We start from the raw sequence: 13,497 nt of genomic DNA on the forward strand, positions 1-13,497 counted from the left end.
CCAGACTTGGGAGAAATGATAGTTCACCTCATGAAAAGAAATTGGAATGTTTTGCTTTATCAGATAAAAAAATTATTTAATCTATTAAAATCTGCTAACTGCACTTACGCTAATATCACTGCTCAACCTTGGATAATCTGAACTATATGTTCTTGTATTCAAACACTGAATTACATGACAAGAGAGGGTGTATAAAGGGAAGGCTTGTCAGAGGCGATGTAAATATTTTCAGAATTCAAATAAACACGAGAGTTTTCAGACTTTTCTTGTCCCGTTTAAAACTTTTCTGCGTCAAGTTTGGAACCAGGTCTCTCTCTCTCTCTCTCTCTCTCTCTCTCTCTCTCTCTCTCTCTCTCTCTCTCTCTCTCTCTCTCTCTCTATGTATATGTATATATATATATATATATATATATATATATATATATATATGTATATATATATATATATATATATATATATATATATATATATATATATACATATATATATATATATATATATATATATATATATATATATATATATATATATATATATATATATATATATATTTTGGGGGGACAGGGAGTAGTCTTACCCTGGTGCGAGGGGGTTGTAGATAAGAAAGGGAGAGTAGTTATGAAGGGTTGTATGTGTGTGTGTGCTTGTGCGTGTGAGCATATCTAAATGTTTAGCCGTCATTTTTGAGGGGTGGCGTACAATAGCAAACGAAAAACCCCTAGTTTTGCCTTGCATACATGTTTTCATTTTAAAGCTATGGTGGTCGATCCATTGTAACAAGGCCTCCATGAGGCCAGTTTTTGGCCTTCATAAATAATGCTCCGATCAATCTATCGATGTATATTTTTACTAAATTTAAATCATACAATCGAAACCAGTGGAAAAAACATTTAGATATTTAAAAGTATATCTAAACAACTTTAATACCAAACAACTTACGTATTTACTACATACGCTACTGTGTACGAGTGTACGTGACTACACTACACTTTCGAAACCCAAGAAACAACTGAAATCCAACAGCGAAAAAAATACCACTTACATAGAGATCAAATTACTCTTTTGCATCATTTCCCAGATAAAAACTGAATTGAATTTCAATCAACAACGGACACATCTCTCAACCATTCTACGACAGATTCATTTAATAAAAACTTGATGTCAGAGATAAACGTTTAGATAACAAAGGGGACATCATTTTACATAAATTCCTTGCTAAATAAGAATCTTCACCCTATTGGATGTAATACGTCGCAGAATATGTTCGAACTCCAGTCTAGCAGATCGCCTAGCACGGACGTTTCCAATTATTATTATTATTATTATTATTATTATTATTATTATTATTATTATTATTATTACTTACTTACTTACTTACTTACTTACTTACTAAGCTACAACCCTAGATGTAAAAGAAGGATGCTATAAGCCCAGGGGCTCCCACAGGGAAAATGTCCAGTGAGGAAAGGAAACAAGGAAAAATAAAATACCTTAAGAACAGTAACAACATTAAGATAAATATTTCCTATATAAACTATAAATCTAGTTACGGTTCACTTTCCCTTTGCCTACACATACACCGAATGGTCTGGCCTATTCTTTACAGATTCTCCTCTGTCTTTATATACCTGACAACACTCAGATTACTAAACAATTCTGTTTCATCCGAGGGGTCAACTACTGCACTGTAATTGTCCAGTGGCTACTTTCCTCTTGGTAAGGGTAGACGACTCTTTAGCTATGGTAAACAGCTATTCTAGGAAAAGGACACTCCAAAATCAAATCATTGTTCTCTAGTCTTGGGTAGTGCCATAGCCTCTGTACCATGGTATAACAATGTCTTGGGTTAGAGTTCTCTTGCTTGAGGGTACACTCGGTCACACTACTCTATCTCATTTCTCTTCCTCTTGTTTTGTTAAAGTTTTCATAGTTTGTATAGGAAATATTTAAATGTTACCGCTCTTAAAATACTTTATTTTTCCTTGTTTCCTTTCCTCACCAAGCTATTTTCCCTGTTTGGGCCCTTAGGCTTGTAGCATCTTGCTTTTCCAACTAGGGTTGAAGCTTAGCAAGTAATAATAATAATAATAATAATAATAATAATAATAATATTTATATATATACATAAATATACATATAAATATATACTCACACACTTTCTCTTTAGTATATAGGGGAGATACTCAGGAGCATTTTTTACTTTGATTGTTAAGACGGGCAAAATAAGCAATCTCAAAGTGGAAGCTTACGAGATTAAATATTCCATCTCCGTTCCAAAGCCAACGACGACACGACCTAATTTACAGATAGATACAACACCTTCCTCTAAAGTCAAACGGAAAAAAAATTATTGGGGCAGATCGTCCAAATCTATGCATGGAAATGTAGAAATTATAAATAACAAGCATTAAAAATCCGGAAGATTATATTGCATTGCATTACGCACATCACAAGTTATATCGATTCACACAACAGTCTGCCTAGAGATTTTTATGTTACTGCCATTGGTCGCATCAGGATATAATTCATGTAACTACATTTTCACTTATTTAAAAAAGAATATTGTTGAAAGTATTACCAGAGAATAAAGAGAGGCTATCAAGAATGGCAGAAGCACGGGACAGTGACAATGCCACAGAGAATGACCATATACACATATGATCAGATACCAAGCCCCTTCTCCAACTAAGCTAGGATCATGGATGGCCAGGCAATGGTTGCTAGTGACTCAGTAGGTAGACCTATAGGATCGCCAAAGCTCATCCTTGAGTCATTGCAGCACACTACAAGAAACAATAGAGATTGAGCAGGCCTCGAGCCCGAGTCCGGCAGAATGCCAGGCAGGGACGTTTCCAATAGGCCACCATAACCTTTAAGCTGAGAAGTAAGCCACACTACTACTTGATGATAACAGAATACGTCCAATCCAGGTGGCGCTGGTGTGTCACCAATACAAGTCACTTTTTTTTTTTATCGATCAATATGAACGACTTTATGTTTTAATTACCATTAATTTTTAGCAGTCATGCACACACACACACAGACACACACACACACACACACATATATATATATATATATATATACATATATATATATATATATATATACATATATAAAATTCACTATTACATTCATTAATTTTCAGATTACTTTTTTACAAAAAAAAAAAAAAAAGTAACATGGCAATTTCACCTGATACCCATCATCTTTGTATAAAAATACTGTCTCATTTTTTTTTATAGAAGATTACCCCACAAGAATCATACTCTAACTCTTCACTTTAGATTAAGAAATGAAAAATAATATGAAAACTTCATAAAAATCCTGACATTAATATCTGTACTGCAATCTTTCCATATCCACTGTAACTAAAGTTCAATTTGGGGAATACTTTGTGTTTGCCGAGTTAGTTATGGCCTCCAATAAAGTTTCCGGTCGTTTATTCATATACTACCCTACATGGCTTCCACTTTCCTTATATCATGGCATAGGAGCGGCAGGCCATTCATTGATGCGACAGGGGGAAAACCCGATGACGTCATAGTTAAGAGATGGAAGAATGTAAGTCACTAAAAAGGAAAGAGAGTCACTAATAGCGTGCTTCCCCAAAAACCATTTTTTTCAGGTTGAAAGCTGACCAAGGCACCAGCCACCAGTTCAGATACTACCTCTAGAGAGTTCTTGGGTCCTTTGACTGGCCAGATAGTACTCCATTGATTACATGTACATTGAATAGTATGGACTCTTCTTTACACACACTCCTCTTTCCTCATACAATTGAAAACACTAAATACCCAAAAAAATTCTCCTTTACACAAGAGGTTAACTATTGCATTGTAATTGTTCAGTGGCCACTTTCCATTTGGTAATGGTAGAATAGACTCTTTAGCTAGGGTAAACAGGTCTTCTTGGAGATGGACACTTCAAAATCAAACCATTGTTCTCTAGCCTCTGACCATTGTCTTTTCCTATCTTGGGTTAGAGTTCTCTTGCTTTAGAGTACACTCAGGCACGCTATTCCATTACTTTCCTTATTTCCTTTCAACAACGGGCTATTTTCCCTGTTGGAGCCCTCTGGCTTATAACTTCCCGTTTTCCCACTAGGGTTGTAGCGCAGCAAATAATCATAACAATAATAATAATAATGATAATAATAATAATAAAAATAACTTTGAGATACCTTGTTGATGTTTTTATCTTATTAAAGAGCATCTAATGCTAGAAGGATGTCACCTCAAAATAGAGGTCAAAGAGCATCTAATGCTAGAAAGATGGCACCTACAAAATAGAGGTTAAAGAGCATCTAATGCTAGAAGGATGACACCTCAAAATACAGGTCAAAGAGCATCCTATGTTAGAAGGATGGCACCTCAAAATAGAAGCCAAAGAGCATCTAATGCTTTCAATTAAGAAAAAAAAAACACGTTAGGATAAACGATAGATTCAAGTATCTTTCCTTATCACTAATGTATTGCCATTTCATATCTTTATGTCAAGATAAGTTTTGCCTTTTTCTAATACTATTCCATTTTACTCAACAATTATTGACCGACATCTTGAGCTGGTAAATAGTTTACCAAGTCTTCAATTTGTATTACATTTTTATTACTTATCATAAAATCATTGTAGACCTTTCAAATCTACTCTAATTGCAACCTCCCCCCCCCCCCTCTCTCTCTCTCTCTCTCTCTCTCTCTCTCTCTCTCTCTCTCTCTCTCTCTCGTCGCAGGGTATAGTGGTAAACAATTAATGAGCAATCGGTGACCGGTGCTTGATTCGCCAACGTGACAAAGATGGACAAATGTTCTTGTTCCAAATAGTTCAATATGATCATGTATTAATTGCTTCTGTTGATCTAAGCGCCGAATCGTGTACCTAGTCGTTAGTCAATCAGGAAGGGTCAAAACTGAGGTGTAAAATGAAAGAATTATAAGAAAAAAGAACCTCATCATCAACAAAACATAAAGATCTTGGTCATTAGCTGAGTAAACTGTACTTCAGATGACAAAATAATAATAATAATAATAATAATAATAATAATAATAATAATAGTAATAATAGTAATAATAATACATTATTATTATTATTATTATTATTATTATTATTATTATTATTATTATTATTATTATTATTATCAGCTAGTTACAACCGTAGTTGAAAAAGCTGGATGCTATAATCCTAAGGGCTCCAACCAATGAAATGTAGCCCAGTGAGGATTATTCTCATATACAATAAGTTGAAGGCAACAATGGCACAAAATCCAACAATATGAAACATGCAATGGCAAACTTAAACAGGTTTTTCTATTACCAGTGCGGGAGAGAGCGAAAGATAAAAAAAGAAAAAAAAATCAATAGCATTAAAGTGCATGAGCGTGTATCAAACACGAGCAGTACAACACACACAAAACCTATCGCTGAAGTCACAGTTGTGTAAATTGTACTAATAAATCCTTAAATCATAATGAAAAATTCAGGACATTTCACAGGTTAATTAGCTTGAATTACTAAACAAACGACCCCGAATACTAAAAATCACAGTTGTTTTTCCAACGCAATGGAGTACATGGAAAATTAACTAATTAACGTTACATCTAAAAGATCCAAAGAACGTTTATGTAGAAGGATTCTCTTGCATAGATACGTTGAATGTAATCTCTCTCTCTCTCTCTCTCTCTCTCTCTCTCTCTCTCTCCCCTTCCATCAATTGCTTATACAATTAATTGCCAGTATACTTTCCTTGTTTAACTTTTCCCTTTATGTAAATTTCACCGATAATTCAAGTTAATGAAATAGAGTAACTGTCCAACAGTTTTTATGATTAGAGGTGGAACTTGTAGCCAACGATGTTTTACCACATATTAACGTATACAAGACATCTGATAAATAAATAAATAAATAATATATGTATATATATATATATATATATATAATATATATATATATATATATATGTATATATATATATATATATATATATATATATATATATATATATATATATATATGTATATATATATATATATATATATATATATATATATATATATGTGTGTGTGTATATATATATATATATATATATATGAGAGAGAGAGAGAGAGAGAGAGAGAGAGAGAGAGAGAGAGGAGTAAAATGTAACTGAACAAATGAAGTGTGGCCTTGTGTATTGCTGGGAATCTGACATCTGAGATCTAATTTTCGAGATCCTGTTTAGCCTTCAGTTATCGCTTCCTTTATTTAATAGGTCTGCTTGCTTGCTATATGACTTTTTGGCAGCTTTAAATTGAGTCTTTATAAGTAAAAGGATGTCCTGAACTTTGTCTAATCTTTTAAGCAGAGACTCTACCAACTAAAGCTTAGTTTTCATTAAGCCCGGTACAGACTATGATTCATGTATCAACCTCGTGGTGCAGTAGTGGTGCTGAAAAACTGTACTGCAACACTACTCACATGTTTTCCCGCGCTAGCTGCCTTGATACAAGGTTCCCAGTGGCATTTACCAAAGCAACATTTTGTTACTTTTTCCATTTGAGCTGTACATTTATACGACACTGAGAAAAAAAAAATGTTATGAAATTGTGAGATTGAGAAAATAATTTTAATTTTTAATTAAAAAAAAATTACCAGTTTTGTTACGTTTTGCATCTGAATACATGTAAAGAAATTTATCCCACTTATAACTGCACATAAGGTAGTTAATGAAAGTCCCAATGGAAATAAACGAGGGAAAAAAACGCAGAAAAAGAAAATTAGCATTTATATCACGTTATCAAAACGATCAATTTTCCTGTACCTTAAAGTTTTTGACGGTTAGTCGAAGCTGAAGGCGAGCAATGGTCTAGAGCTGGAGGCATTATTTGAATTGATTGGTTTTGGGACTGAAGTCAAGTTGGGTGTGCCTGATATGTCTGTGGCATCTCTCCAGTCCAGATATAATTTCTCTTCATTGGATAAGAGTGTGGTAAAATTAGAGACCTAAGACAAGATATAGATATATATGCGATGTTTTTAGTTTCTTCATTGCGTAAATTCTTTAATATATATATATATATATATATATATTTATATATATATATATATATATATATATGAGAGAGAGAGAGAGAGAGAGAGAGAGAGAGAGAGAGAGAGAGAAAATTAATTACCAGGAAAAGTTACTTTTTGTTGCCAGATGTCGTTTTCTGTTACGAAACCCAAGCTCTTCACTGGAACACCTGCCTGGTTGCAGTTCAGCTTTCATAGAGAGAGGTCAGTCGATGCTCTCTACCAGAAAACTCTACTGATGTTATTTATTTCACCTTTTTGAATATTATTTTACTTCAAAGACAATAAGTAAAATGTTTGAACCAATATTTGATTTGATGACGACATTTCAACATATGTCAATAATAAGAAACAAAGTATAATTTTTTCTTTACATCCTTTCAATAATGCACTATGACAAATAATAAAACTTGAATAAAATCCCGTAAGACACTTGAAAATCATCCAGTTTTTTTTTTAAATTTAAATGCAAAATTAATGAACTTTAAAAACTAAAAAGAAAAAAAAAATCGAGAGCCTGTCAAGTCGTTCAGTCCATCAACCTTTTGAGAGAGAGAGAGAGAGAGAGAGAGAGAGAGAGAGAGAGAGAACATCAAAATAATAGACTAATTGAGAATCTAAAATGAAATATATTTCAAGCTGCTTCGGCTTTTTCGAATCGGATCTTTTGCATTGGTAACGAGATCGATTGAATTTTGCAGGTGACGCTAAAAAAGTACAAATTCGCATAAATTAAACTGCAATAAGAGCTTTTTAATGTTCCCTTGAAGAAAATATGTCTTTCCACATAACTAAAGACATAAAGAGTCCGATTACCGAAAATTAAAAAAAAAAAAACTTAAAAAGCAAACTATACCTGAAAAAGTTCAAATTTTACCTTAATGGTGACCTTTGTCAACTATTAGGTATAGTAAACTTGAAATTTTAATATCCACCTCTCTATTTTTCTTAATTTCATCTCAATAAGTCTCTTAAAAAACAAAATGAAGTATGAAGATATCTCTACATTTAGGGGTCGGTTGCCTGATGTTCCCTCTCCAATACATTCTATCAAAGGCATCATATTCCACCAAACTTCTCTCCATATCATCCTTCGCCTTATTTCACCATCTAATTCTCTGCCTCCCTCTCGATCTTCTCCCCATAATAGGATCCTCCCAAGCCCTCCCCACCATCCATCCTCAACACATGCCCGCACCATCTCAGTTGTGACACTCTTATCATCTCGGTAAACTTTACTACGCCTGCTAATATTATTTTGTCATTGACAATCATAAATAAAAAAAGGAATAACAATAACTTGATAGAATAGACACCATGAATTAATGCAGTAAGTTGGTACCGATCTGCATTGACAAAAACTAACCTGTAATTTGTATAATTCCTGTGCAGAAATATTGCATTTGGTTTAGATTACTCTTCGGAACTACTTATGCAAGTATCAAGTTTAGTGAAAAAAAAAAATTAAAAACTCATCACAAAGAAATATAGTACATCATCCAAACATTTATTTACGAAAGATATTTTTTCTTAAATAATATTCACCTATGAAATTCTTTCTAAAACTTACATACTTTAATATACCACTGAAGTTGTACGAAAATGTTACATTAAAGGTTTAAAGGCTACTCATGAATGGCTGAGGCAAGGGAAACTGACATTTCTCTAGAAAGCAGGACAATACCCTAGAGCAGTGGTTCCCAACCCTAGGGTCGCGACCCCAATTGGGGTCGGCAAGCAATTTTCTTGGGGTCGTGAAGGCATGATAATAATCTAAATGGGGTTGGCTGATATCATTGGACTAAGAGGATTTAGTAGACTTTACCAAAAATTTTCCCCATTCCTACCCAAGGTAGTATATATAAATCTAAAAAAGGAGGGATAGAATGACCATACTCAAACCAAGTGGTTTCCTTTTTATTGTATATACTTTAATCTGACGATCAACTGGACTGATTGTTCACATGTACATACATTACATTGCCGTCTATTGGCCTTTCTCAGATCATTTTGTACACAGAAGGTTTATTAAGAACCATTATCCGTGTTAAAGTATTTATAGGGTTTATCCATAGATTTAACAAGTCTGTATTTTATATCTGGTCCCATCCTGTGTTTTGTATATATATATATATATATATATATGTATATATATATATATATATACATACATGTATATATATATATATATATATATATATATATATATATATATATATATATATATATATATATATATATGTGTGTGTGTGTGTGTGGTGTGCGTGTGTGTGTCTGATCATTTTTATTAATTAAAGAGATTGTATCTGGCATGTCTGTGTCACTGTGCTACCGTTCGTCTTGAACAAACAATGAATGTGTATTTGGAAACTTGTAGGTATGAGACTTTGCTATATTTATGTTTGCTGTAATTTTCAATATTTAAGTTTATATCTATTTTAGTTTGTATTTGTGTAATAAAAAACGTTTGATGTTTGAAATATCTATTAATTATGATATCTATTGAACGATATTTTAACTACAAATTAGGAAAATCAAAATAAATTCATAAATGCCGAAAATACTGATGTTTATAAACCTCAGCTGCAGTAAGACATCCATATATAAAAAAGTGATGAAAAATGAGTTGTTGGTGATTACTTAAAATGCAGATAAATATAGTCTCAAATTCCCTAAAAAAATGTAAATGAGAAAGGGAGGAGGGGATAAGTGTGTATGTATCTGTGTATAATCTGCATGTGTGTGTGCACTACATAAATATATAAAAGATACAAATAAAGACACATGTTTGTATTTATAATTATATGTTTTCATAGCATTTTCACTGATATAGTTATCATTAGCAAGTCTTGATTGACTAATTTTAATCTCTCTCTCTCTCTCTCTCTCTCTCTCTCTCTCTCTCTCTCTCTCTCTCTCTCTCTCTCTCTCTCTCTCTCTCTCTCTCTCTCTCTCTACCTGATTTTACAAAAGGTTGTTGCAATTATGGCAATGGCAACAAAGGAAAGCAGAAATATATGGAGGAATACATTAACATCAGTAATACTTGCTTTATCTCAACAGGGAAGAAAAAAACTCAATTTGTGATGTGCAGTGAAGTATTCTCAAAAGAATCAATGACGCAATATAAGTTAAGACATCATTCGGAGTCGAAAAAATGTAGAGTTCAGTAAAGAAAGTCTGGTGTTTTTCAAGAATAAGCATGTGGATCTGAGAAAAAATATCGTCTTGATAGAGGTGGAAATTCCCAAGGACAAAGTAAATCTGTTATAATGGCGTTTTATATCGTATTTCTAAGAACTGGAAATAAAATGTCATTGTCGAGGAATTGATTTTACCTTTTAATCATACTGGGCATCTACACTTGATCTATTCACATTAGAAAATGATGAATCAACATATGTAGGTAATCTTCCTCAGTTATTAGTTTATGTTCGATACATAAATTATGGCGATTTCGAGGTTGAATTACTTTCTTGCAGACCATTAGAAAAAACTAAAGCTGTGTTATATTAAAAAATAGGATGTTTTCTTAAAAAAAACAAGGATTGATGTGGGAAAATATCTGTGGCATGTGTACTGATGGAGCACCTTCTATGCTATGTTGTAGATCTGGGTTTCAACAGAAGGTAAAGAATATTTCCCCGGAAGTTGTTGGAATTCATTGCATGATACATCGTCAAGTATTTTCTGCAAAAAACATTGCCATAGATTTAAAAACTTATGCAATCACTTGATAAAGCAGTTAACTTTATAAATTAAAATGCATTGAACAATTGCTTGTTTGCTAAAGTATGTCATAAAAAAAATTCATCCTAAGCATGAAGTTCTGTTACAAACTGAAATAAGATTGCTACCAGGAGGCAATCCCTACCAGATATTTTTAGTTGAATACTTAGAAGAGATAATTCTTATCTCAGCAAGGAAAAACAGAACTTTCAAGTTACTTAGGTTATATGAATAATTTGTCAAAAACTGCATACTTGGTAATTTTTTCACAATTTTGAATTTACTTAATCTTCCACTCCAGGACGAAAATTCCGGTATTCTTGATTTTGCAGAAAAACTGAATGCCCTCTAAATAAAGCTGGGGCTTTGGGCGTGATGGATAAAAGAGAAATTTGTACATGTTTTCCACATTAAATGGATTTGTTGAAGAAAATTATACTGCTATTCCATTCAAAAACAGTTTTCAAAGTTTACTGATCCTACTTTTTGGAGACCTTAAAAGAGGAATTATGCCAATATTTCCCAGAAAAGCGTCAGTTATCCCATACCTCAAATAAACCATTTGATACTACAATTGAAAATGTTCCTGAAAGGTATCAATGGGAATTCATTGATCTTACTAGATCTGGCAGTGCCAAAGCTGACTTTGATTCCCTAACAGAGATTCAGCTTTAGAGAAAGCAGTTACCTCGGTATCCAAATTTGGCTGAAGGTATGCTTAAATTGTTATGCCCTCCTCTTCGACATATGTGTGAGGTGACCTTCTCATCTTTACTTTTAATAAAGTTGATACTGAGAACTAGTATCCATGCCGAAGATGAACTACATTGTGCTGTATCGAAAAAATCACTGCGGATTGAGATAATGGCGATGGAAAAGCAGTTCCAACCATCACACGAAGAACATCACTGTTTATTATCAAGATAATGTTTGTGTTACTCATATCAATAACATTCTATTATGCAGTGAGTGTTATATAAGGAAATTATATCATTATATTATATGTAAGTGCATTTTTGGGGTTTTTGCTATTCTATGATAAACAGTATATCATAATCAATTATATTTATTCTATTAACAGAAAATATATATCCTTGATATTTGAGTGGGGTTGCAAAGAGTATAGTGAAGCTAAAATGGGGTCACCACTAGTAAAAGGTTGGGAACCACTGCCCTAGAGACTGACCATATGATCAGCACCCAAGCCTCATCTACACCCTAGTTAAGATTAGGGAGGGCCAGGCAATGACTGCTGATCACTCAGCAGATAGACCTACAGGCTCCCCCAAACCACCCAAAACCTTAGCTCACAATGATGGTAAGGTTGCAGACACCAATAGAAATACCTAGTCTGAGTGGAGCTCGAGCCCCAGGCTGGCAAACGCCAGGCAGAGATGTTACCAATCAGGCCACGACACCCCAAATGCAGCATTCAATGTCGGACAGCGTTACTGTGTAAACTAGCAAATTTACATATCTTTATTACAATCATTTTCTTGACTAATAGTATTTTTCCGGAGTCTAGATAAAACGGTATTCTTATATTGTTATGTTTACAAATTATCTCCAAGAGTCACTTAGGAATGAAAATAGTAAATAATATTCTAGAACGACATGGAACACATTTCAACGTTTAAAAAGAATTCTATTTTAAATTTTCTGAGTCACATTAAATATTCATAAATTAGAAATGATAATTACTTTCATGTTCCATAACTTGGTTTGAAATTAATGAAAGCCAATAACCTTTAAGACAGAAAGTGAGAAAGAGTTCAAAAACCTATTTATCTTCCTAAAGGGATAGAATTTTGTTTTAGAAGTGTTCAGGTTTTCTATAGTTAACCATAACTCAAACTACGTTTTTTATTATAATGAGCGATATTTAACATTTCAAACGGAACCCCGAAAGGTTTTGGAAGAACCTTCAAATACCAACTTTTATGTGACACAAAGATATCCCCGATCCCCCCACCTCTCTCTCTCTCTCTCTCTCTCTCTCTCTCTCTCTCTCTCTCTCTCTCTCTCTCTCTCTCTCTCTCATTGCAGTCTCGAAAGATCGACAAGATTTAAACAACGGCACAGTCTTCAGTACGAAAAATACATACCACACCTAATTGTTTCTTGCGAGCAAGTTTCCATTATGCTATCAATAATCGTATTGCGCTGTTTGGAAACAGAAAATTTCCCCACTGTAAGACACAGAAGACACACACACACACACATATATATATACATATATATATATATATATATATATATATATATATATATATATATATATATATATATGATCACATATGTATATATATACATACATACATACATACATATATATATATATATATATATATATATATATATATATATATATATACAGCATATAATACACATCTATATATATACATATATACACACTATACATATATACACACACATATTTTTATATATGAATATATATATATATATATATATATATATATATATATATATATATATATACATATACATATATACATACATACACACACACACACACACATATATATATATATATATATATATATATATATATATATATGTGTGTGTGTGTGTGTGTGTGTGTGTGTGTGTATATATTTATACATATATACACATGCATATACATATATATACACACATATATATACATATATATATGTATATATATATATATATATATATATATATATATATATATACATAT

The 13,497-nt window shown here is 32.7% G+C and overlaps 1 protein-coding gene across 1 annotated transcript in view; it reads left to right on the plus strand.

Annotated features, from left to right (window-relative positions):
* The first annotated feature begins 12,087 nt into the window (after positions 1-12,087).
* The window catches only part of LOC137633428 (basic proline-rich protein-like), a 2,367-nt gene continuing 957 nt past the window's right edge, over positions 12,088-13,497 (plus strand). Inside the window, exon 1 of the mRNA XM_068365716.1 lies at positions 12,088-12,230. Within this exon, the coding sequence (XP_068221817.1) occupies positions 12,088-12,230 (143 nt within the window). The remainder of the gene's footprint in view (positions 12,231-13,497) is intronic.

This window comes from Palaemon carinicauda, chromosome 3 (assembly GCF_036898095.1).
Source record: "Palaemon carinicauda isolate YSFRI2023 chromosome 3, ASM3689809v2, whole genome shotgun sequence".
In the NCBI taxonomy this organism is placed as follows: Eukaryota; Metazoa; Arthropoda; class Malacostraca; order Decapoda; family Palaemonidae; genus Palaemon; species Palaemon carinicauda.